The sequence below is a fragment of the Chiloscyllium plagiosum genome, chromosome 32 (assembly GCF_004010195.1).
Source record: "Chiloscyllium plagiosum isolate BGI_BamShark_2017 chromosome 32, ASM401019v2, whole genome shotgun sequence".
In the NCBI taxonomy this organism is placed as follows: domain Eukaryota; kingdom Metazoa; phylum Chordata; class Chondrichthyes; order Orectolobiformes; family Hemiscylliidae; genus Chiloscyllium; species Chiloscyllium plagiosum.
In genome coordinates this window covers 29237603-29258985 of record NC_057741.1, presented here as the reverse complement: position 1 = coordinate 29258985, position 21383 = coordinate 29237603, and the positions used below count along the sequence as shown (strand labels likewise).

Below are 21383 nucleotides of genomic sequence, written 5' to 3'. Positions count from 1 at the left end.
TGGGGTCATGGTATTAACTCAGGCCAGTCACTATCACTAGGCATTGCATTCAATTCCAGATATGATTCATTGAACTGTACTTAATTCAAACAAATTGAGTTTGAGCTTGAACACATGTGCCTCTTGATTATTAGTCTCACGATATTCCGACCACACCACCATTTCCCGGTGAAACAGGTGAAATTTTAGAATAATTGGTTTTATGATTTGGCCCACCCTCTGTTTAAGAGTATGCTATTCAGCCTCCCAACCCAGTTCCACTGCTATTCTGACTGCTCTGCATCTCAGCTCCATTTTTTTGCTGCTCTAAACCTCCCTTGTCACCTTCTCCTGCAATGACATCTTCAGAAAATTCATGCTTCATGCCAGCTTTATCGAAAAAAAAAACCAAGGGTTAGGATTCATTAGGAAAGACAACCAAAAGCTTGGAGGAAGAGGTATAGGTTTTAGGCAGAGCCTTGGAGGAGGGAGAGGGGATTCTGGATCCAGGTAGCTTCAAACTAATCACAAGTAAAGCAATAATCACGTTTCTAGCATTAATCTGTTTTTTCCCTGAGGCACTGATTTCTTGGATGTGCACCTCCAGCATATTTTCTCTTCGCTTCACATTTTTTAGCCGTGATGGATTTTCTTTATAACCCAACAATGACGGCAGTAAATTGTGGATTTGTTTTGACGTAGGCTGATATCATTTGAGAGGCAGATTGATAGCTCAGTGACTTCACTTGACCCCATCAAAAGTGGCTTGGACTGAAATCAACTTTACTTCCCAGAAAGAGTGACTGATAATGTGAGATCCCCTTGCTCTAGACGATTAACCTTGATTGCTTCTCCCCAATGAAATATTACAGGTTCAGCTTTAGCACTGGGACTATTACTGCTGAAAAGGGAATCACCTTACCTTGACGCTTCCTATCAACTTCGCTCATTAAAAGCTGTGAGAGCTGTGAGATGGTCTCTGAAGGCTCACTGGGGTAGACATCCTGCAGAAGTGGTTGGAGTGCATCTTGGTTGAGTGGGCTTTTGAAAGTCAATGTCTGGTGCAGTGCTGCACAAAGAAACATCATAATGTTAGCAGAATGGAAATTTGTTTTGGTTGCCCTTGTAGAACTGTTAACCCCCCAGGAAGTTTAGAAGAGTTTGGGGTGGAATATCAAAGAAACGTATAAAATTCTAAGAGGACTAGATCCGGTAATCACAGAAAAGATGTCCTCCAATGATTGGGGAGCCCAAACAGGAGTCACACTTTAGGAATATGGGATATCAGAATGGCTTACTCTAGCTCCGATTTTCAATGTTTTTATGTTGCCTCATAACATTTGCTGCAACATTACAATTGTAGTTTAACTCAATACCCTGTTTCCACTTTCTCCCCATATCCTTTGATTCCTTAAGCCCTACGAATTATATCTAACTCATTCTTGAAAACAAAAACAGAAATTGCTGGAAAAGCTCAGCAGGTCCGGCAGCATCTGTGGAGAGAAATCAGTGTTAACATTTTGGGGCAAGTGTCGCTTCCTCCCACAGTCCAAAGAGGTACAGGTTAGGTGGATTGGCTAAAATGCATTGTAGCATCCAGAGATGTGGGCTAGGTGAATTGGCCATGGGAAATGCAGGGTTACAGGGGTAGTTCTGGGTAGGATACTCTTTGGAGAGTCAGTGTCGACTTAATGGGCCAAATGGCCTGCTCTCACACTATAGAGAACCTGTGATTCTATGAGACCCTCCATGTGGAGCAGTAACAAACAGCATTTCAAGGCACCAGTCATGTGCATCTCTCGTCTATTGACATAGGCATCTGATCTTTGCCACTCCTCGTGACCATCATGATATCTGACTGCCCCACTGGCAGACCATCTAGGAAACAGTGACTTGTGTGCAAGGGCCCACCAGCAACTAGCATTGAAAGGCTCCTGCAGTTTGCATCTAGTAACAGGCACCCAGCTTACAAATTGGAGCAGGCTGCATGTCACAATTCCTCTCTTAGTGCTCACTCATTGGTATGCCTGTACTGTAAGTGCCATGTGGTACTAGAGAAACAAGTAGGCAACTTTCCTTGCTGGTTAACAATCCCCAGACGGGGCAGCACAGTGGCTCAGTGGTTAGTACTGCTGCCTCACAGCACCAGGGTCCCAGGTTCGATTCCAGCCTTGGGCGACTGTCTGTGTGAAGTTTGCACATTCTCCCCGTTTCAGCGTGGGTTTCCTCTGGGGGCTCTGGTTTCCTCCCACAGTCCAAAAATGTGCAGGTCAGGTGAATTGGTCATGCTAAAATTGCCCATAGTGCTAGGTGCATCATTCAGAGGGAAATGAGTCTGGGTGGGTTGCTTTTTGGAGGGTCGGTGTGGATTGGTTGGGCCGAAGGGCCTGTTTCCACACTGTAGGGAATCTAATCTAATCTAAGAAAAAGGGGACGTAGATATTGCTGTAGTGCACCATGTCAATCTCAGTCTTGCATCACAAGCCAACAACGTATGTGGTGAACACACTGCCTATGCCTCTGCAGCCCAGAGAATGGGTCACAGCCAGTCCTGTGCGTCCACAAGTGCACCTCCAATTATCATCAAATGCCTCACAGTGTAATTTTCACAGCGCCCTCTGGAGAGCTGAGAATGGGATCCAGCCTGACTCTCTGGAACTGTAAGGAGGAAAGGTTGTGGAGGTACCACTTTTAAGGTGAGACATCATACTGAGATACAGCCATAGAGTTATAGAGATATACAGCACAGACACAGACCCTTCGGTCCAACTCATCCACGCCAACCAGATATCCGAAACTAATCTCATCCCATTTACCATCACTTGGCCCATATCCCTCTAAACCCTTCCTATTCATGTATCCATCCAGATGCCTTTGCAATGTTGTAATTGTATCAGCCTTCTCTACTTCCTCTGGCAGCTCATTCCATACATGCACTACCCTCTGTGTGAAAACGTTGCCCCTAAGGTCGCTTTTAAATATTTCTCCTCTCACCCTAAACCTATGCCTTCTAGTTCTGGACTCCCCCAATGCAGGGAAAAGACCTTGTCTATTTACCCTACCCATGCCCCTCATGATTTTATACATCTCTATAAGGTCACCCCTCAGCATCCGACGCTCCAGGGAAAACAGCCCCAGCCTATTCAGCCTCTCCCTATAGCTCAAACCCTCCAACCCTGGCAACATCCTTGTAAATCTTTTCAGAACCCTTTCATGTTTCACAAAATCCTTCCTATGGGAGGGAGACCAGAATTGCACACAACATTCCAATAGTGACCTAACCAATGTTCTGTCCAGCCGCAACATGACCTCCCAACTCCTATATTTTCAATGCACTTACCAATAAAGGCAAGTGTACCAAATGCCGCCTTCTCTATCCTATCTACCTACAACTCCACTTTCAAGGAACAGTGAACTGCACTCCAATGTCTCAAATGATGTCCATGCTCCCATGGCACTCTCTCTATGAAGAGGTGAATCTTTACAGGTATCCTGGTCAACATTTTATCCCTAATGCAACATCACAAAAAGCACAGGTTGCTGGTCATTTATCTCACAGCTGTTTTTGTGAGGTCTTGCTATGTGCAAACTGGCTGCAATGATTCACTTCATTGCAACAGTGACTTCATTCCAAAAATAAATAAAACGCCATGAAGCATGCTGTAGAGTCATGAAAGGGACTAAATAAGTAAAACTTATTATTTTCCATTCTCTTCCATTTTTCTTTCCGCTCATCTTTGCCTTCTGCAGTCTGGCTCTTTGCTCTTATGCATTGATTTAGCCTCTGTTTAAGTTCTTGTTACCTGTCTTCCTTCTGCCCTTGTTCTGTAAGAAAACTAGCAAGAGATTTCCTGTTAAATCAGTCTTTGTGACCTTGCTGTAATCTGGTTAGCGTTGCTATGGTGACACTAGTGTGTGATGCTGCAAAAGGTTTTTATTCCCCAGAAATCCAAATGAAACCACAAATGGGACTTTAACTGGTCTTATTCCCAAACACTTTCCCTCAGTTGTGAAGGGAGTTTGCTGCTACTTTCTGGAGCATGTTGTGTCTCTCTCTTGCTTTTGTTTTCTGTCTTGTGGAATAAAAGCTCTTGTTTGCTGACAGAGTGACATAGATTATTTGAAAGAAAGCGACAGTCTTCATTCCCCAAAATCACCAGAATATCTTTTAGAGTGGTGTATTCTAACAAAAAATGCTGATCAGCTAGAGATGTGGCCTTGATGTCACCTCTTTAAACAGATCCATTAACCCCTTAAACCCATCTACACAATTTCAGGTAAATATACTTCATGAATACTGAACACATATCTACTGCCAAGTAGGAACTGAGAGAGTTACTCACAACTCACTCCCATTTAGGACACTCAAAATACTTTGCTTTATGACTTGCCCTTTTATCAACAAGCTAAGAAATGTTCAAGTTCATATACATAAAATAAGGACAAATAACTAAATGCCGTTTATTTTAACTTATTGATCAGCAACGGAATCTGGTAGCCTCATGTGGTTGATGTCTAGTACCTTAGATAACATAGCTCTTGAGTTAACACACTTATTTCTTTTCCTTAATCTGTGTACTCCAACTGAGGGCCAGTTAGTTCAGTTGGGTAGACAGCTGGCACTTGGTTCAGATTGATGCCAACAGCATGGGTCTGTCCTGCTAGAGGTACACCTGGCAGCTAGCCTTGTCCCTGAGAGCAGAAGGTGATGGCAAGTCACCACTGGCCAAAGTTGCCTTTCTTGTGGCTCAGGACGATGTATCAACAGACAATGAGTCAAAGACTTGCCTTTAGCTAGAGCACTGATAGAACGATACCTTGATCGGGGATTTATTCACTTTATAGGTAGGATTGCCAAGAACATTTGGCCCTTATTTCTCCTGTAATAAGAAAACTCACAGAATTTGACATTGCATGCTCTGAGTTGCTGATGTATCTTCAAAGACCTGAAAAACCGAGCCCCAAAATTCTTCTGTCCATTCACAGCATCAAGTTGGCTCCCATTCAGAATAATTACTTCTATGAGTTTGTTTCCCAAATACATAATTTCACGCTACCAGATATTAGAATTAGAATATAATGCACTCCTCATTACTAAAGGCACTGATTCTTTTCTGACACCAGTGACCTTTTTGCACACATTATTAGCATTATTATTCACTGTTCTCAAATGTGTCCTATTTACCTCAAAAATACATTTCTGAAAGCACATCCATACCATCACTCTGATTGTTCATTTTCTGTCCCAGTCTCAGCTCATCTGCTGGAATCCTTAGTCAAGCCTTTATTGCTTTCACACTTGTCGATTCCATTACACTCTTGGCTGGTCTCTCTTCATCCACCTCTATAAACCTGAGCGTATTCAAAACTCTATTCCTAGTTCCTCCAAGCACTGACTCCCATGCATCAAGATTCCTCTGCTTGCTGATCAGCACTGATTTCCCACTGGGCAAAACTTTGATTTTACAACTGTCATATACTGCAATTTGGCTACCCCAAAATTTCTCTTGTGCTGAACTTCTCGGACATTCCAGCTGGCAGAATTGGAAATCAAATAGAAGGAAATCCGCGATAATCTGAAATTCCAGACTGGTAACTCCTGACAAGTCAAACCAGTTTGAGGTTGTCATGTGATGTGTCAATCAATCAGAGCCAACTCTAGCAATGCCGGAGTGTGAAATTACCAGCAGGCTTCCAGTGACAATGTCACAATGCTCTCATCCCACGTCCTGAAAGAGCATGTGCCAAGAAACATTTTTAGTGTGGATGAAGTCAGACTGTTTTGCTGTCTCTTACCAGATCGATCCTTAACGTTTAGAGGTGGAACTTGTAACGGTGAAAATTGAAGCAAGGAAGGGTCACTGGTTATTGTTTGCACCAACTGATGATTGCCCTTGGCGTCATGGCTGCACCAATGGGTCATGCCAAAATCCGAGACAATGGAGATGGGGAGGCAAAGGCCTTGTGATATTATTGCTTAGACCACTAATCCAGAATCACAGCTAATGTGCCAAGGCCCCTCATTATGGCAGATCATGGAATCTGAATCCAATAAAGAATCTGGAATTAAATCTCTAATGACTACCGTGAAACCATTGTCGATTGTTGAGGAACATCCCAATAATGTCTGTTAGGGAAGGAAATCTGTCATCCTTACCCTATATTGGTCAATGCATTGAGCATAAGAATTGGGAGGCCATGTTGTGGCTGTACAGGATATTGGTTAGGCCACTTTTAGAATATTGCATTCAATTCTGGTCTCCCTGCTATAGGAAAGATGCTGTTAAACTTGAGAAGATGCAGAAAAGATTTACAAAGATATTGCCACGAGTGGAGAGTTTGAACTAGTGGGATAGGCTGAATAGGTTAGGGCTATTTACTCTGGAGCATTGGAGGCTGAGGGGTGACCTTATAGAGGTTTATAAAATCCTGATGGTAAGGGTGAATAGCTAACTTTGTTTCCCTAGGGTAGGGAAGTCCAAAACCTGACAGCATAGGTTTAAGGTGAGAGGGGAAAGATTTAAAAGGGACCTGAGGGGCAACGCTTTCATGCAAAATGTAGTGCGTACATGGAATGAGTTGTCAGAGGTAGTGATGGAGGCTGGAACAATTATGGCATTTAAGAGGCATCTGGATGAGTAAATGAATAGGAATATGGGCCAAGGGATATGGGACTAGATTCACTTAGGATGTCTGATCTGTATCGATGAATTGGACTGAAGTATTTGTTTCCGTGCTGTATAACTGTATGGTCTGATCTACATGTGACTCCAGACCCACAGCAATTTGGTAGACTCTCCACTGCCCTCTTGGCAATTAGGGATGAGCAATAAATGCTGGCTTAGTCAGAGACACCCACATCCTGTGAGTGAATTATAAAAAAAAATCAGGGGGAAAACATTCAACTGGCTGGAGTCATACCTGGCAGAAAGGAGAATGACTGTGATTGTTAGAGGTAAGACATGTCCACTCCAAAGCCATGGAAGGATTCTCTGTCCAGCCAACTTCAGCTGCATCATCAATGATCATCCCTCCATCATAAGATCAGAAGTGTGACTGTTTACTGATGATTGTACAATGTTCAGCACAAATGGTGACTCCTCCTTTACTGAAGCAGTCCATAGCCGAATGAAGCCCTACCTGCACCAGGTCCAAGTTCAGGGTGTGGAGTGCCAAGTAATATTCACGCCACACAAATGCCAGGCAATGACCAATTCTAACAAGAGAAAATCTAAGCATTGCCTCTTGAGAATCAACAGCATTATCATCACTGAATACCCCACGATCAACATCCTGGGCTTCAGAAACTGAACTGGTTGATTCATATAAATAATGCAGCCACAAAAGAAGGTCAGAGGAGAGGAATTCTGCAGTGGGTAACTAATGGTCCCAAAATCCATTTACTTTCTACAAGGCACAAGTCAGGAGTGCTTATCCACTTGCCTGGATAAGCAGCTCCAACAGCACTCTAGAAGTTTGACACCAACTAGGACAATGCAATAAGCTTGCCTGGCACCACATCCACCAACATCTACTTCCTCCATCACTGACACTCAGTAGCAGCAGTGTGTACCAGCCTCAAGATGCAGTGAAGAAATTCACCAAGGCTCATCAGCAGCTCCCTTATCATCTCTGGTTACTGCCATCCAGAAGGAGAAGGTTAGCAGATACATGCAAACACCACCACCTGCAAGTTCCCCTCCAAGCCACTCACCATCTTGACTTGGAAATATATCGTTGTTCCTTCATTGCCGCTGAGTCAAAATCCTGAACTCCTTCCCTAATAGCATAGAGAGTGTCCAACCATCCAATGGACTGCAGTGGTTTCACAAAGCAGTTCCCCGCCATCTTGTCAGAGGAAACTAAGGATGGGCAGCCAGTGATGCCCACATCCCATGAGTGAAGCACAAATGGCACTGAAAAGTCAACACTCCCTGTGTAAAGAAAGGTGAAGAAGCCACGATGATTTGTAAATGTGATGATTGAATCCACGCAGTAATGACAATCCCTGGAGGACATCAGCAATTTTGAGACTTAAAAAGCTGGACAAAATTATCAATGAAAGAATATGAGACTAGGTCAACCAATCAATCATAGAATCCCTACAGTGTGGAAGCAGGCCATTAGGTCCATCAAATCCACACTGAAGTGCATTCCACCAACACCCACCCTGTACACCCCATGAATAATCCACACATCCCTGGGCACTGTGGGGCAATTTTAACATGTCCAATCCACCTAATCTGCACATCTTTGAGCTGTGGGAGGAAACCAGCACATCTGGCAGAAACCCATGCAGACACGGGGAGAATGTGCAAACACCACACAGACAGTCACCTGAAGGTGGAACTGAGTCCAGGTCCCTGGTGTTGCTCCCCTACATTGCCTACTTGCTCAATAATCAGTTTCCCTGGCTGTAGCCACAAAGGCTGTAGACATGACATGGGACTTCACACTGCAGTGAGGAATGATGGGAAAAATGTTTGAACGCACCAATGAAATGGCAGACTTGTGCAAAGACAGCGAGCTAAGCAGGAAGAGATTACTGAGCGTTTTTCAGAGTTAACTCCTAACACTTTTCAACGTTGAGCCATCGGAAAGTGTGAAAGATAAGGAGGCTTTTCACATATTCACTGCTTTTTAAAAAATTCATTCACCTGATGAGGCCGACATTTCTTGCTCATCCTAGGGGGCAGTTAAGAGTCAACCACTTTGCTGTGGGTCTGGAGTCACATGTAGGCCAGACCAGGTAAGTTGGCAGTTCCCATCTCGAAAGGACATCAGTGAACTGGATAGGGTTTTCATGACAATTGATTTAATGGTTACCATTAGACTCTTAATTCCAGATTTTTATTGAATTTAAATTCCACTATCTGCCATAGCAGGATTCAAACCTGGCTCCCTGGAACATTAGTCCAGCGATAATACCACTAGGCCATCACCTCTCCAAAGTGTGTCAGCCAATTGGATTAAACTGGGGCTTTCTTTGCTACAACTTAACATGAATTTGTGAGTGGGTCTCCTGTGAATCGAGTTATGGTAGTTGTTTTCAAGTTCCTCCCCACAATCTCCGGCAGCCTCAGAGGCCTCCAAGCTATCTGCACTCATGTAATTCAGGCCTTTTCAGTATCCCCAGTTATAATCATTCCAACTCTATGGCTGTGCCTTCAGCTGCTCAGGCGCTTGTCACTGGAACACACACCCTTAACCTCTCAGCCACACCACCGCTTCCTTCATTTAACTCACTCCCTATCACTCACCTCTTTGAACATCCAGCCTAAAAGAAGCTTATGCAGCCTGGTGTGCAATAATGTTTATAACACTGTGAGGACCTTTGGAAATGTTTTATTCTGTAAAATGTTTGATATAAATGCAAGTTGTTGATGGATCACATTACTAAATTGTTTATTGGGATTCCATGGAAGATTTTAATCGGACAAGAGTTTGTTTTATACACACACTTCTATATAATTAGTTTTATTTTGCGTACTTGTGTGTCTCTAACTATATTATTAAAGCAAGTCTTTCTTTTATTGAGTACAATGGAATATAAATGCAATGTCGTTTAGCATAATCACTTTCTACCAGTCACTGTTGCTCACATAGCTCTTACCTATTTGACTGTTCTCTAATCTGACTTTAGACAATCGATTAAAATCTTGAGTGACAAAGCATTATCTTTCCTTTCAGGCAGTGCAGCTGCTCTGGGTGATTCACTGATTCAATAGCATTGTTTACTTGAACCAGAAAATAAAGGCAATTGGTTTACATTAATTAGCTGCACTCCACTATCCTGAGAGGATCATCTGCTGCAGATTTACACAATCAGGACCTTTGTTAACAACAGGGGACTCTTATGGCACAGTAGTAGTGTCCTAGCTTTGAGACAGGAGACTCAGGTTCAAGCCCCACCTCCTCCAGAGGTGTGTTGCAACAGGTTGATTGAAAATATCTACTTGCCAGAAAACAGCTACAAGGTAAATGCAGCATAGTGGGATTTGATGGAGACCTGTGGTGTAGTGGTTGTGTCCTTACCTTTGAACCAGAAGCCTGGGTTCAACTCCTATCCATAACAGGAGGCAATAGCCAAGTAGTATTATTAATAGACTATCAATCCAGATGCCCAGGGAATGTTCTGGTCAGCTGGGTCAAATCCCATGATGGCAGATGGTGATATTTGAATTCAATGAATATCTGGAATTAAGAATCTGATGATGACCGTGAATCAAAATCCCACCTGGTTCATTAATGTCCTTTAGGGAAGGAAACTGCCATCCTTACTTGGTCTGGCCTACATGTGACTCCAGACCCACAGTAATGTGGTTGAATCTGCCCTCTGGGACTTTGGGATGGGCAATAAGTGCTGGCTTAGCCAACAACGTCCACATTCTGTGAATGAATAAAAATAAACCTGTCCTGAAGGTCCGTAAGAAGAACTCTGAACAGGTTGATGAGAAAAGACCTACATCAGTGGCTGCCTGTGATTCACCTGATCTAAGAAGTGGTTGATTCTTACAACAGCTCGTGTGTTCCATTCCTGCTGGAGGTCAGTTAGCTCAGTCGGCTGGATGGCTGGCTTGTGATGCTAACTGTATAGGTTCAATTCATGCACTAAATGAGGTCACCATGAAGGTACCACCTTCTCAACTTCTTCTCCTTTGCCTGTGGTGTGCTGACCTTAGGGTGGCACGGTGGCACAGTGGTTAGCATTGCTGCCTCACAGAGCCAGAGACCCGGGTTCAATTCCTGCCTCGGGCAACTGTCCGTGTGGAGTTTGCACGTTCTCCCAGTGTCTGCGTGGGTTTCCTCCCACAGTCCAAACCTGTGTCATTCAGATGAATTGGCCATGCTAAATTGCCCGTAGAGTTAGGTGTAGGGGAATGGGTCAGGATGGGTTGCTCTTTGGAGGGTCGGTGTGGACTTGTTGGGCCGAAGAGCCTGTTTCCACACTGAAAGTAATCTAATCTTAGACTCACCTCCAGTCATCTCTCTCTCTCTGTCAGGAGAGAGCAGCTTTCTGGGATGATGGTTACTTTTAAAATATCTCATCTTCATGATCCAAATAAAAAAAAAAGTAAAATACTTTGGTTAAAAAAAAGACCTTGTTGACATGCCAGATCAATTACACACTTGAAAGTTTGTCTCGGTAGCAAGTACTCCTTAACTTGTGCCAATCACAATCATTTTCCAGTTGGATTTGAGGTGACAGACACACACCACCTCATCACATTTTTGTCCACTTTGCTTTTGTCTGCTTTTCAAGTTCTGCTATTGCCTTTAATCATTTTCCTGCATGATTGGGAAAGCCTGTTTGTCACGTGCACTGGGATCGATGTCCAGACAGTGATCAGCTGGTGTCACAAACCAAGTGAGTAAAGAAGGCAAATTGGAAGTTTAACTATTGATGCTAGGGATTGGGAAATAAAAAATGGGGAAGTCTTGTTCTGACTGATAGGGTACTGGTGAGGACACAAAGGAGTACTGTTGGCGGCACGGTGGTTAGCACTGCTGCCTCACAGCGCCAGAGACCCGGGTTCAATTCCCGCCTCAGGCAACTGTCTGTGTGGAGTTTGGACATTCTCCCCGTGTCTGTGTGGGTTTCCTCCCACAGTCCAAAAATGTGCAAATTGCCCGAAGTGTTAGGTTATGGGGTAAATGTAGGGGAATGGGTCTGGGTGGGTTGCTCTTCAGAGGGTCGGCGTGGACTTGTTAGGCCGAAGGGCCTGTTTCCACACTGTAAGTGATCTAATCTAGTCTTGGTCTCTGTGTTTATGAAACAATATATTGGCATCAGGGACTGTTCAAAAGTGATTCACTAGGGATGAAGAAGTTGACATTGAGAATGGCTAAATAGATTTAGCCTTTGTTCATTCAATTTTCATAAAAACTAAGAACAGGAGTAGGCCATTCCGCCCTTCGAGCCTGCTCTGCTATTTAATATGATCATGGCTGATCCTCTATCTCACTGCCATCATCTCACTTCCTCCCCATTCCATTTGATGCCTTTAAAATCTGAAAATAATCTATGTCTTTCTTAAATATACTCAATGACTTGGCCTTCCATGATGAAAAATTCCACAGGCTCACTACAATTTAATAAAAATGACATTTCCTCATGAACTGCCTGAGGAAATATTAGATGCAGGTGTGGTTACATTATTTAAAGGATATTTGGACAGTTATACGAATAGAGGGATATGGGCCAAATGTAGGCAAATGGGACTACAGGTAGTTTAGTTTGGGAAACTTGGCCGGCATGGACGAATTAGACCGAAGGGTCTGTTTCCGTGCTGTATGACTCTATGATTCTTAGCTCAGTCCTAAATGGTCTATCTCATATCCTGAGACTATGTTCTCTGGTTCTTGACTCCCAACTAGGATAAATAGGATGACCAAACTTGCATAAACTCATGTGATTTGGGTCTAAGTAACACTCTTCTGCCTCAGACAGGTGACACTGAGTTGGTATGATAGAGACAGAGTAAATTTGGAAGCCTCGCTGCTTCTTTTGCCTTTGATTGAGCTCAAATTCTAGCTCTGACCATGAATCTCCTTCGGAGACAAACAGGAGACTGGAAGAACACAGCAAGCCAGGCAGCATGAGGAGATGGAGAAGTCAATCTTTCGGGTATATCCCTTGTTTACGACTAGATGTGCGGGTAGGGCGAGTTACAGATAAAAGGGGGGGAGGGGAGTGGGGTGGGGACAGTAGCAGAATGGTGAGGTAGTGTTCATTTGTTTTTAACTAATTCACTTCATGCCATAATTGTAACCTCTTGAAATATTACCATGCAGAAACTGACACTTCTCAGATTTATTTCGATTTGATAGCCCCTCTCTTCCAAATTTCCATCTCTCTTTTCAGCCCCATTCTCTCTATTAGATTGGATATTCTCTCTGGTCTAAGTACAGAATGATAACCAGGTGGGCACATCATTCTCCCAGGATACCTCCCAAGCAGTGAAGGCAAAAATCAACCATGTGCAAGTCAATCCAATCAAAGTGTAGAGAATTCTATTGAATATAAAGCTTTGACAATAAAATCCTTATGGGTCAATAAATGTCTGAAGACAAACCTCTTTCCATTTGCTTTTCCTATCTTAGCCACCTGTAACTTAACCAGACATGGGCCAATCACAATAAAAGCTAAGTAATCTAATCTATATTCAAACTGTGTGCTCCTTCTGCACTAATTCTTTCACTAGTTGTGGATGTTATTGCCATCCCAATTACCCTTGAATTGAGTGGCTTGATAGGTTATTTTAGAGCATAATTGCATGTAGGCCAGACCTATGTAAGATTGGCAGATTTCCTTCCCTAAAGGGCATTAGTGAACCAGTTGTGTTTTTAAGACAAATTAATGATGGATTCATGGTACCATTTCTGAGACTAGCTTTCAAAGTCAAATTTTTATTAATTAAGTTAATTTATTTAGTAATTGAATGTAAATTCACCAGCTTCCATGTTGGGATTTGAGCAAGTATTCTCTCATGAATCTCTGGATTACAAACTATCATCATCTCACTGATACTCCCAACATATGAGAGTGCAGACCCTCTTCTACCCTGTGATGGAGGCCTTGTTCCCAGTTTTCATTATCTGTCACCTTGTGTGAGACCTGTTGGTGGGACTGCTTCTTGGTCTGGCAAAAGTGTCCAACCAGAAGTCTGGGCAGGGCTTGGGTAATGAGTTATGCAGCCAGGCTGGCTGCCATGGTTACACTGCTATATCCTCATGTGGAATGTAGTTAGGCTTAAGGCCTTCCCCAAACCGGACGGGCTGTCATGGACAGGTGACAGCAGGATTGTGATTTAATTCAGTAAGTGTCCTTTTGTTTCATTCATAAATTTGAGTTTATTGATTTGTGCCCCTTTAAAGAGGGAGAAGTTTTGTTAATTTAATTTTGACTGATGACAACTGTGTCATCCTAATTGGTATTTTGTAAGAGTCAGACAGAGTTGCTAAGCAACGGATGGTGCAGCAGGGAAAGACTATTCTATGCTGTTTGAACAACTTAAATCTCATACAACTAAGCATGATCTTGCTGGATCAAGAATACCATAGGACTTGGAATTGTTATGTCCTTTCAGAGCAAGGTGTTGGCATTTGAAATATGTCTATTTTTCCTTATGTGTAAAAATAGGTCAAATGTAACTAAATTTGTGCTAGTTTAGAAATATTTAGGTTTCTACCATACTGACTGTGGGAATGGATAACGTTCCCTGTTCTGTATTTAATCAGAAAAAAATCTATTATAAAGCTTTAATTCAAAATTGGAAGAACTATGTAAAACATATAAATATATTTAAATATTTCCAACAATGATTAACAGTTTTTTTTCATTGAGAATGGAATAATAGATGCACTTTTAATTTTTTTTTATTATTTCATAAGCACATATGTTACTACTGATTAAAGAGTGCCATTGGAATTATTAAATAGGCTAACGAAGGAATGAAGTCCATAGAAGTCACTGAGGATCCAACATTTTTTGGGTTTTCTTTACCCTGTTTCTGAGCAAGCTGGTGCATGCCTGAAGGTTATGGTTTTGGTCTCCTGTTAGTGTCAGTTTTGTAGAGGTTGGTTTCGATGGAAGGGCTGGTGAAGCTATGTGCCAAAGTGATGTGAAGCCACCTGCCTGGCTGCAGGAGCAACCACAAGACTATCCTGAAAAGGGGTCCTACCCACCTCCTTGCCTTCAACCCCACATCTCCTCCCAAACATCAAAACTGCATGAACATTTCACAGCGGGCTAATGTTGAGATCCCACCTATCCCATATGGCAGGATGCAATGAAGAGCACGTGGATTTTGCCAATGTCCTGGTCAATGTTAGCTCTGCAGCACAATGGGTTAACTGTTTATCTCATACAACAGACACCAGAGTGAGTTCCTCCCTTTGTCTAAAAAAAAGTGACTGGGATCTTTCACCTCTACCTCAGAGGGCAGGAGGGACCCTGATTTGAAAGTCAGTACCACTGATGTGAAATGCTAGCTTGAACTATAGCCTCAAATCTCCTGTCTTCTGTGATAGACTCAATAGCAAATGATTGGAATATTTTGAGCAGAAAGTGTGATAGGTCATAAAACCCACAAGACATAGGGGCAGAAACAGGCCATTCAGCCCATCCAGACTGCTCCACCATTTGATAAGATCATGGTTGATCTCCACTTTCCTGCCTTTTCCCCATAAATCCTTGATTCCCCATAAATCTTAGACATATTCTATCTGGAACTCTGTGACTAGGGGCAAGGTTGCAAAGATTTCAACTTTACAGACCATAGTGAAAGTGAGGGCTGCAGCTGCTGGAGATTAGAGTCAAAAGTCTGGTGCTGGAAAAACACAGGTCAGGCAGCATCCGAAGAGCAGGAAGATCAATGTTTCGGTTCCTGATGGAGGGCTTTTGACCGAAACGTCGACTTTCCTCCTCTTACAGAACATAGCATCTAACTAGGAGAAAGTGAGGACTGCAGATGCTGGAGATCAGAGCTGAAAAATGTGTTGCTGGAAAAGCGCAGCAGGTCAGGCAGCATCAAAGGAGCAGGAGAAGCCCTGAAGAAGGGCTTATGCCCGAAATGTCAATTCTCCTGCTCCTTGGATGCTGCCTGACCTGCTGCGCTTTTCTAGCAACACATTTTTCAGCATAGCATCTAACTATACAACAGTATTCAATCTTTGTACAGGACAAATATCCACACTTAGCTAATTTCCTTTCATGCTAAGTCTAACAACAGAAAAATGTCATGATGCCTGAGAACATGTATCCTTAGACCATGGGTTTATTCCACCCTTCTGCACAAGTGATGAGTACTGACCAGAGGAATAATCGGGGGGTCTGAGGGTCCTCTCAAAATGAGGGGCAGGATTTTTCCTGTGAGCTTCTGATACCTGCTGTTGGGTTGACATGGGGGCCAGAAATCAGCAGTGCAGGGCTAACAGTCACTCATTGTGATTTTCACTGGGGCCCCCATTTGTGGCCAAAGGGTAGCTCACCGTCCGAACTGGGTCAAAGAGAGTCGCTCTTTAAGCTGGAGGGTCAGGCAGAAGCTTTATATCTTGGAAGTAGCACCAGACTGCAATGATAAGTTATGTGGGGAAGTGGGCACTGAAAAGGAAGGTGCACTCTCTCCAGCTTTATTGAATTTTAATTACAACATAACTTTTGAAGTTAGGTCACAATTGTGAGAGAGGGTTGGGGGTGTTGTATATTGGTTCAGAGAGATTACTGAGTCACTGTGCATTCAAACAAAAACTGGTTTATTAGATATTAGGAACTAGATATGAATTTCTGCTACTCTGATGAAATCATATTCACTCTCCCCTTTCAGGTTTCTCAATCGTGTGTAATATGAGATTTTAAGCACATGGACAGCCTAAAGACCAAGAAACAGGGACTCATTGTTTCACCAAATATTAAGGGAAATTAAGGTTAAGACAGGAAAACAGTGTAATTAGATGGAATTGAATCTGGTATCACATCTGTCTAAGGAAATCTAAATTTTTCTCTCTCTCTCCCCATGAGGACTCTCCTGGACAAATGCACCTTCTTGTCCAGAGAGAGTCTGCTCAAGCTCCCCTGCTCAGCACCTTCCCTCACTGTCAATCCCTGCTGCTAGTGGTCTCAATTATGGCAGATATAAAATACAGAGGAACCTTGATTATCCGGCATTCGATTACCTGAATATCGGATTATCCGGCAAAATCACAATGTCCCGATGCTCAGCCAAACTATGTTGTCTGGCATTCGATTATCCGAAATTCAATTAATCGAACAAAATACTCCCTGCCCGTGTCCTACGGATAATCGAGGTTCCGCTATACACAGGCCCAGACATTACATTAACTCATAAGCCTTAATACTGAGTAGCTTGCTTGGCTGTTTTAGAGAGAAGTTATGAGTCAATCACATCATGCTGTGCAGTTTAGACCAGGCAAGGGTTTCCTCCTTTAAAGGACAGGAGTGAACAAGATGGGTTTGCTACATGGTCACCAAAAGGCTATCTTTTAATTCCAAATTTTATTGAACTTAAGTTTCTGCTGTAGTGCAACTCCTACTCCACTGCCTTCCCCTTCTTCTGTGTGTTTATCTAGTTATATGGATCGACATTACTTGTCTGAACGGGCACAATGAGGACCAATTTGCATCCTCCTACCAAAGATGCCAAACACTGTTTTACTTATTACAGGTACACAATCCTTTATCCGAAATTCCGAAATCCGAAAAGCTCCAAAATCCAAAGTTTATTTCATGAAGTTTTTTTCTGTATGATAAGGTTGTTTGGCGTGCGAACAGGTGACCCAGCTTCACACCCACTCGACCCACGTCACTCAGATGTGATGTGATGTGACGGTGTGGCCCAGCACTGGCGGGCGTCAATTGTGTCTCAGCGCTCGTACAAGTCACACGCGGGTCTGCTGTTAAGTAAGATTCTTTTCATTTCACTGTGAAATGTCATTTATTCTGAAATCTGAAAAATTCCAAAATCCAAAATCCAAAAAAAACTGGCCCCAAGGATTTTGGATAAAGTACTGTGTACCTGTACTTGCTTGTCAACACAATCTTTTCTCCTGCCTTTCAGTGCGTCAAATATCTGTTTTAGTTTGAATCAAATTAAAGGTGTTTTATTTTCTTCCGTGCTTCCACCCAGCCCCATTCTCTAGCCCACCCAGACTCAGACTATTCTTCAAAACACTGTCAGCAAAGACACCAGGAACCTATTAATAGAACGCTCTTCCATCAAAGGTCATCTTCACTTAACTGGATCAGCTGGCCAGCTCATATGCTTCTTGTCCTTTACACACTTGCCCAGTAGCCACGTGGTGGGCCTTACCTCGGAGTTTGGTCTCGACACTGGCCTTGGAGAACCATGACACAGCATTGCAAAATGTCTGGAAAGTCATCAGGCCATCCGGTGTGAGAGGCATCTGCTCGAGCAACTGTCACAGCAGTGAAGACATATGGAGAAAGGACAAACGATCAGTACTACGGCTTCTCCCTCCCAGCTCCCCACACAACCATTGCATAACAAATAGACAGGCCTGGTCACATCTCTGGAAGTCAGCACTGGTGCACAGTACCAGAGGAACTATGTCTTTATTGAGATATATTGTGACAGTTTCCTTTCTATGTTCTGATTAGTAAATGTGAGGTAGCAGAGCAAGCAATTCCCTGGTTGTTCAGTGGGAACATTTGCTTTGCTGAAGGTGGAAATTAATCCAGCAATTCCACCACTGGCTCTTCAACAAAGAAACTCAATTTCTTTCACTGGCTCCTTGGGTGACTCAAAGCAAAATGAAACCTGAAGTCATCTCGAAGATCAATTATCATTTCTTGAGTGAGATGTAACTGTGAAGAAGAAATAAACTACTCTCCCCGTTTAGTCTAATCTAAATGATTTTAATGAAAAACACATCTGTTTTTGTGATTGAGGGAAAACCTTTCAGGTACGAAAGCAGATTGTTAAAATGCATTATAAAGTCATTCGCAAGAAGAGAATGTTCTGTCACTGCTGCTGAACAGTTATCATTTCTCTAGAAGCGTAACAATGCGGACTCAGCGCCAGGGACCTAGGTTCGATTCAAGGTGTGAGTGACTCTCCGTGTGTGTGGAGTTTGCATATTCTCCCTGGGACTGTGTGGGCTTCCTTTGGGTGCCCTGGTTTCCTCTCACTGTCAAATGATGTGCAGCTTAGGTAGATTGGCCATGTTTTAAAAGAAAGGAAAAAACAAAATGCCCATTGTGTCCAGGCTAAATTGGTTAGCCACGGGAAATACGGGGACAGGGTGGGATGCTCTTTGGAGTGTCGGTGCAGACTCAATGGGCCAAATGGTCTCTTTCCATACTGTAGGAATTCTATAATTCTAGATTCTGAGTAGGATGCTGTGCTGTCCTGCCTCAGTGCTCTGACCCTGTTTCAGAATGGGTTGCTAACTCTAGTTGGACACATTCATGGAGGGTCACCATACCATCTCCTGACTGCACCAACTTCACCCCCATCCTACCAACATGTCTTCATGAATAACTTATCACCTTCCTCCACCAACCAGAAAGTCAACGGAATCTGCATTCCCAAATTGATGTCTTACCATGTACCAGTTGAACAGCCCCATTTTGTTCCCCAACCCACTACATTTACAATGAATAAATGCAAATGTAGAGAAGAGTTATTTTTATAAATGAAATGGTTTATGATTTTCCCACCATGTAAAATTCAAGTTTTAGTTTTAGTTAACGACAAAGTGGAAGTTTGCAATCGAGGGGCCATTTAAACTGATTCAGAAGCTGACTAGTTCCATTATGAAAGGTCTTTGGATTGCGATTTTCCAACTCTTCCTCTCTTCCACAAGTGGGAATTCCACAAGCTGAATGGAAATATTCTGGGATTGCGTGACCCTGGATCATTGACTGCATCAGGAGAGTTAGGCATTGGTAAGTGCAGCCTGTGCTTGCAGCTTCACTACAGGCTTTGGCTGGAGAACATAATTTTGGCTACATTCTGGAGTCACCAAATTGATAAACAAAATTCCCCACCACATGCACAATTTAGAACAAATTACAAAAGGAATCTTCCTGCTGCACCTCGTTTCTCCTCTGACACAAGGGCAGAAATGGGAGCAGTGGTGGAAAATCAAAGTTCAGAAACATTTTAAAGTCCCGAACCTGACTCCTGAGCGAACATTCAGACTTTGATATTTTAGAAACATAGAAAATAGGAGCATGAGTAGGCCATTTGGCCCTTTCAGCTTGTTCAGTATGATCATAACTGATCAAACAACACAGTCCCCTGTTCCCACTCTCTCCGCATACCCTTTGATCCGTTTAGCCTTAAGAACACAGCACCAGGGTCCTCGGTTCGATTCTGGCCTCGGGCGATTGTCTGTGTGGAGTTTGCACATTCTCCCCGTGTCTGTGTGGGTTTCCTCCAGGTGCTCCGGTTTCCTCCCACAGTCCATAGATGTGCAGTCCAGGTGAATTGGCCATGCTAAACTGCCCATAGAGTTAGGTGCATTAGTCAGAGGGAAATGGGTCTGGATGGGTTACTCTTCGGAGGCTCGGTGTGGACTTGTTGGGCCGAAGGGCCCATCTCCACACTGTAGGGAATCTAATCTAAAACTGCATGGTAGACAGGTTAGTAAGGTTAGATCACATGGAATCCAGGGAGAGCTAGCTGACTTGGATACAAAACTGGCTTGAAGGTAGGAGACAGAAGCTGGTGGAGGATTGTTTTTCAGACTGGAAGCCTGAATGTGCCACAAGGAATGGTGCTGAGTCCACTGTTGTTTGCCATTTATATAAATGATTTGGATGAGAAGGTAGGAAGCATGGTTAGTAAGTGTGCAGATGACACCAAAATTGGTGGTGTAGTGGACAGTGAAGAAGGAAATATAAAGGTTCAACAGGATCTTGATCAACTAGGCCAGTGGGCGAGGAATGGAAAGTGGAGTTTAATTCAGATAAATGAGAGATGTTGCATTTTGATTAGACAAATCAAGACAGGACTTAGACAGTTAATGGTTGGGCCCTGGGGAGTGTTATTGAACAGAGAACCTCGGGGTGGTGGTGCGTTTTACCTTGGCATCACAGGTAGACTGAGCAGTGAAGAAGGCAGTAGCACACTTGCCCTCATTGGTCAGAGAAATGAGTACAGGACTGGGGACATCGTGTTACAGCTGTATAAGACATTAGTAAGGTCACATTTGGAATACTGCATAAAACTCTGGTTGTCCTGCTATAGAAAGGATGTTATTTAGCTGGAAAGGGTGCAAAAAAGATTGTTACTGAGGTTGGAAGGTTTGACTTATAAGGAAAGGCTGGATAGACTGCGACTTTTTTCCCTAGAGTGTAAGAGGCTGAGGGGTGACCTTATAGAGGTTTATAAAATCATGAGGGGCTTAAGTAAAGTCAATAGCCAATGGCATAGGTTTTAGGTGACAGTGAAAAGATTTAGAAGAGACCTAAGGGCAACTTTTTCATGCAGAGGGTGGGCATGGTTGAAACGAGCTGCCAGGGGGATTGGTAGATGCATGTACAATTGCAACATTTAAAAGACATCTGAATGATATGAACAGAAAGGGTTTAGAGGGATATGGGCCAAATGCAAGCAAATGGGACCAGCAAACCTGGCTAGGATGGATAAATTGGGCCAAAGAGTCTGTTTTCCTTTGTCTGTATGACTCTATGATTCTATAACATGGAGATGTGCTCTCAACAACCTTTTAAAGCTTCAATTCAAAAAGTGGCAATGCCACCACTGTGGGAGTAGTGGTGGGGGTGAAGTAGGGATGGTGAGGTGGTAGTGAGTTTGGGGTGGTAAGCGGGGGGAGAGTGGTAAGGTAGTGGTGGTGAGGTTGGGGTGGTAAGTGGGAGGGGGTTGATAAGGTGTTGGTGAGGTTGGGGTGGTAAG

The 21383-nt window shown here is 43.2% G+C and overlaps 1 protein-coding gene across 1 annotated transcript in view; it reads right to left on the bottom strand.

The window, feature by feature from the left end:
• Positions 1-238: 238 nt before the first annotated feature.
• The window catches only part of LOC122539256, a 67495-nt gene continuing 46350 nt past the window's right edge, over positions 239-21383 (bottom strand). The window contains exons 4-6 of the mRNA XM_043673957.1: positions 17811-17916; positions 902-1048; positions 239-369 (exon numbers count right to left, since the gene is read on the bottom strand). Coding sequence (XP_043529892.1) covers positions 239-369; positions 902-1048; positions 17811-17916 — 384 coding nt within the window. The remainder of the gene's footprint in view (positions 370-901; positions 1049-17810; positions 17917-21383) is intronic.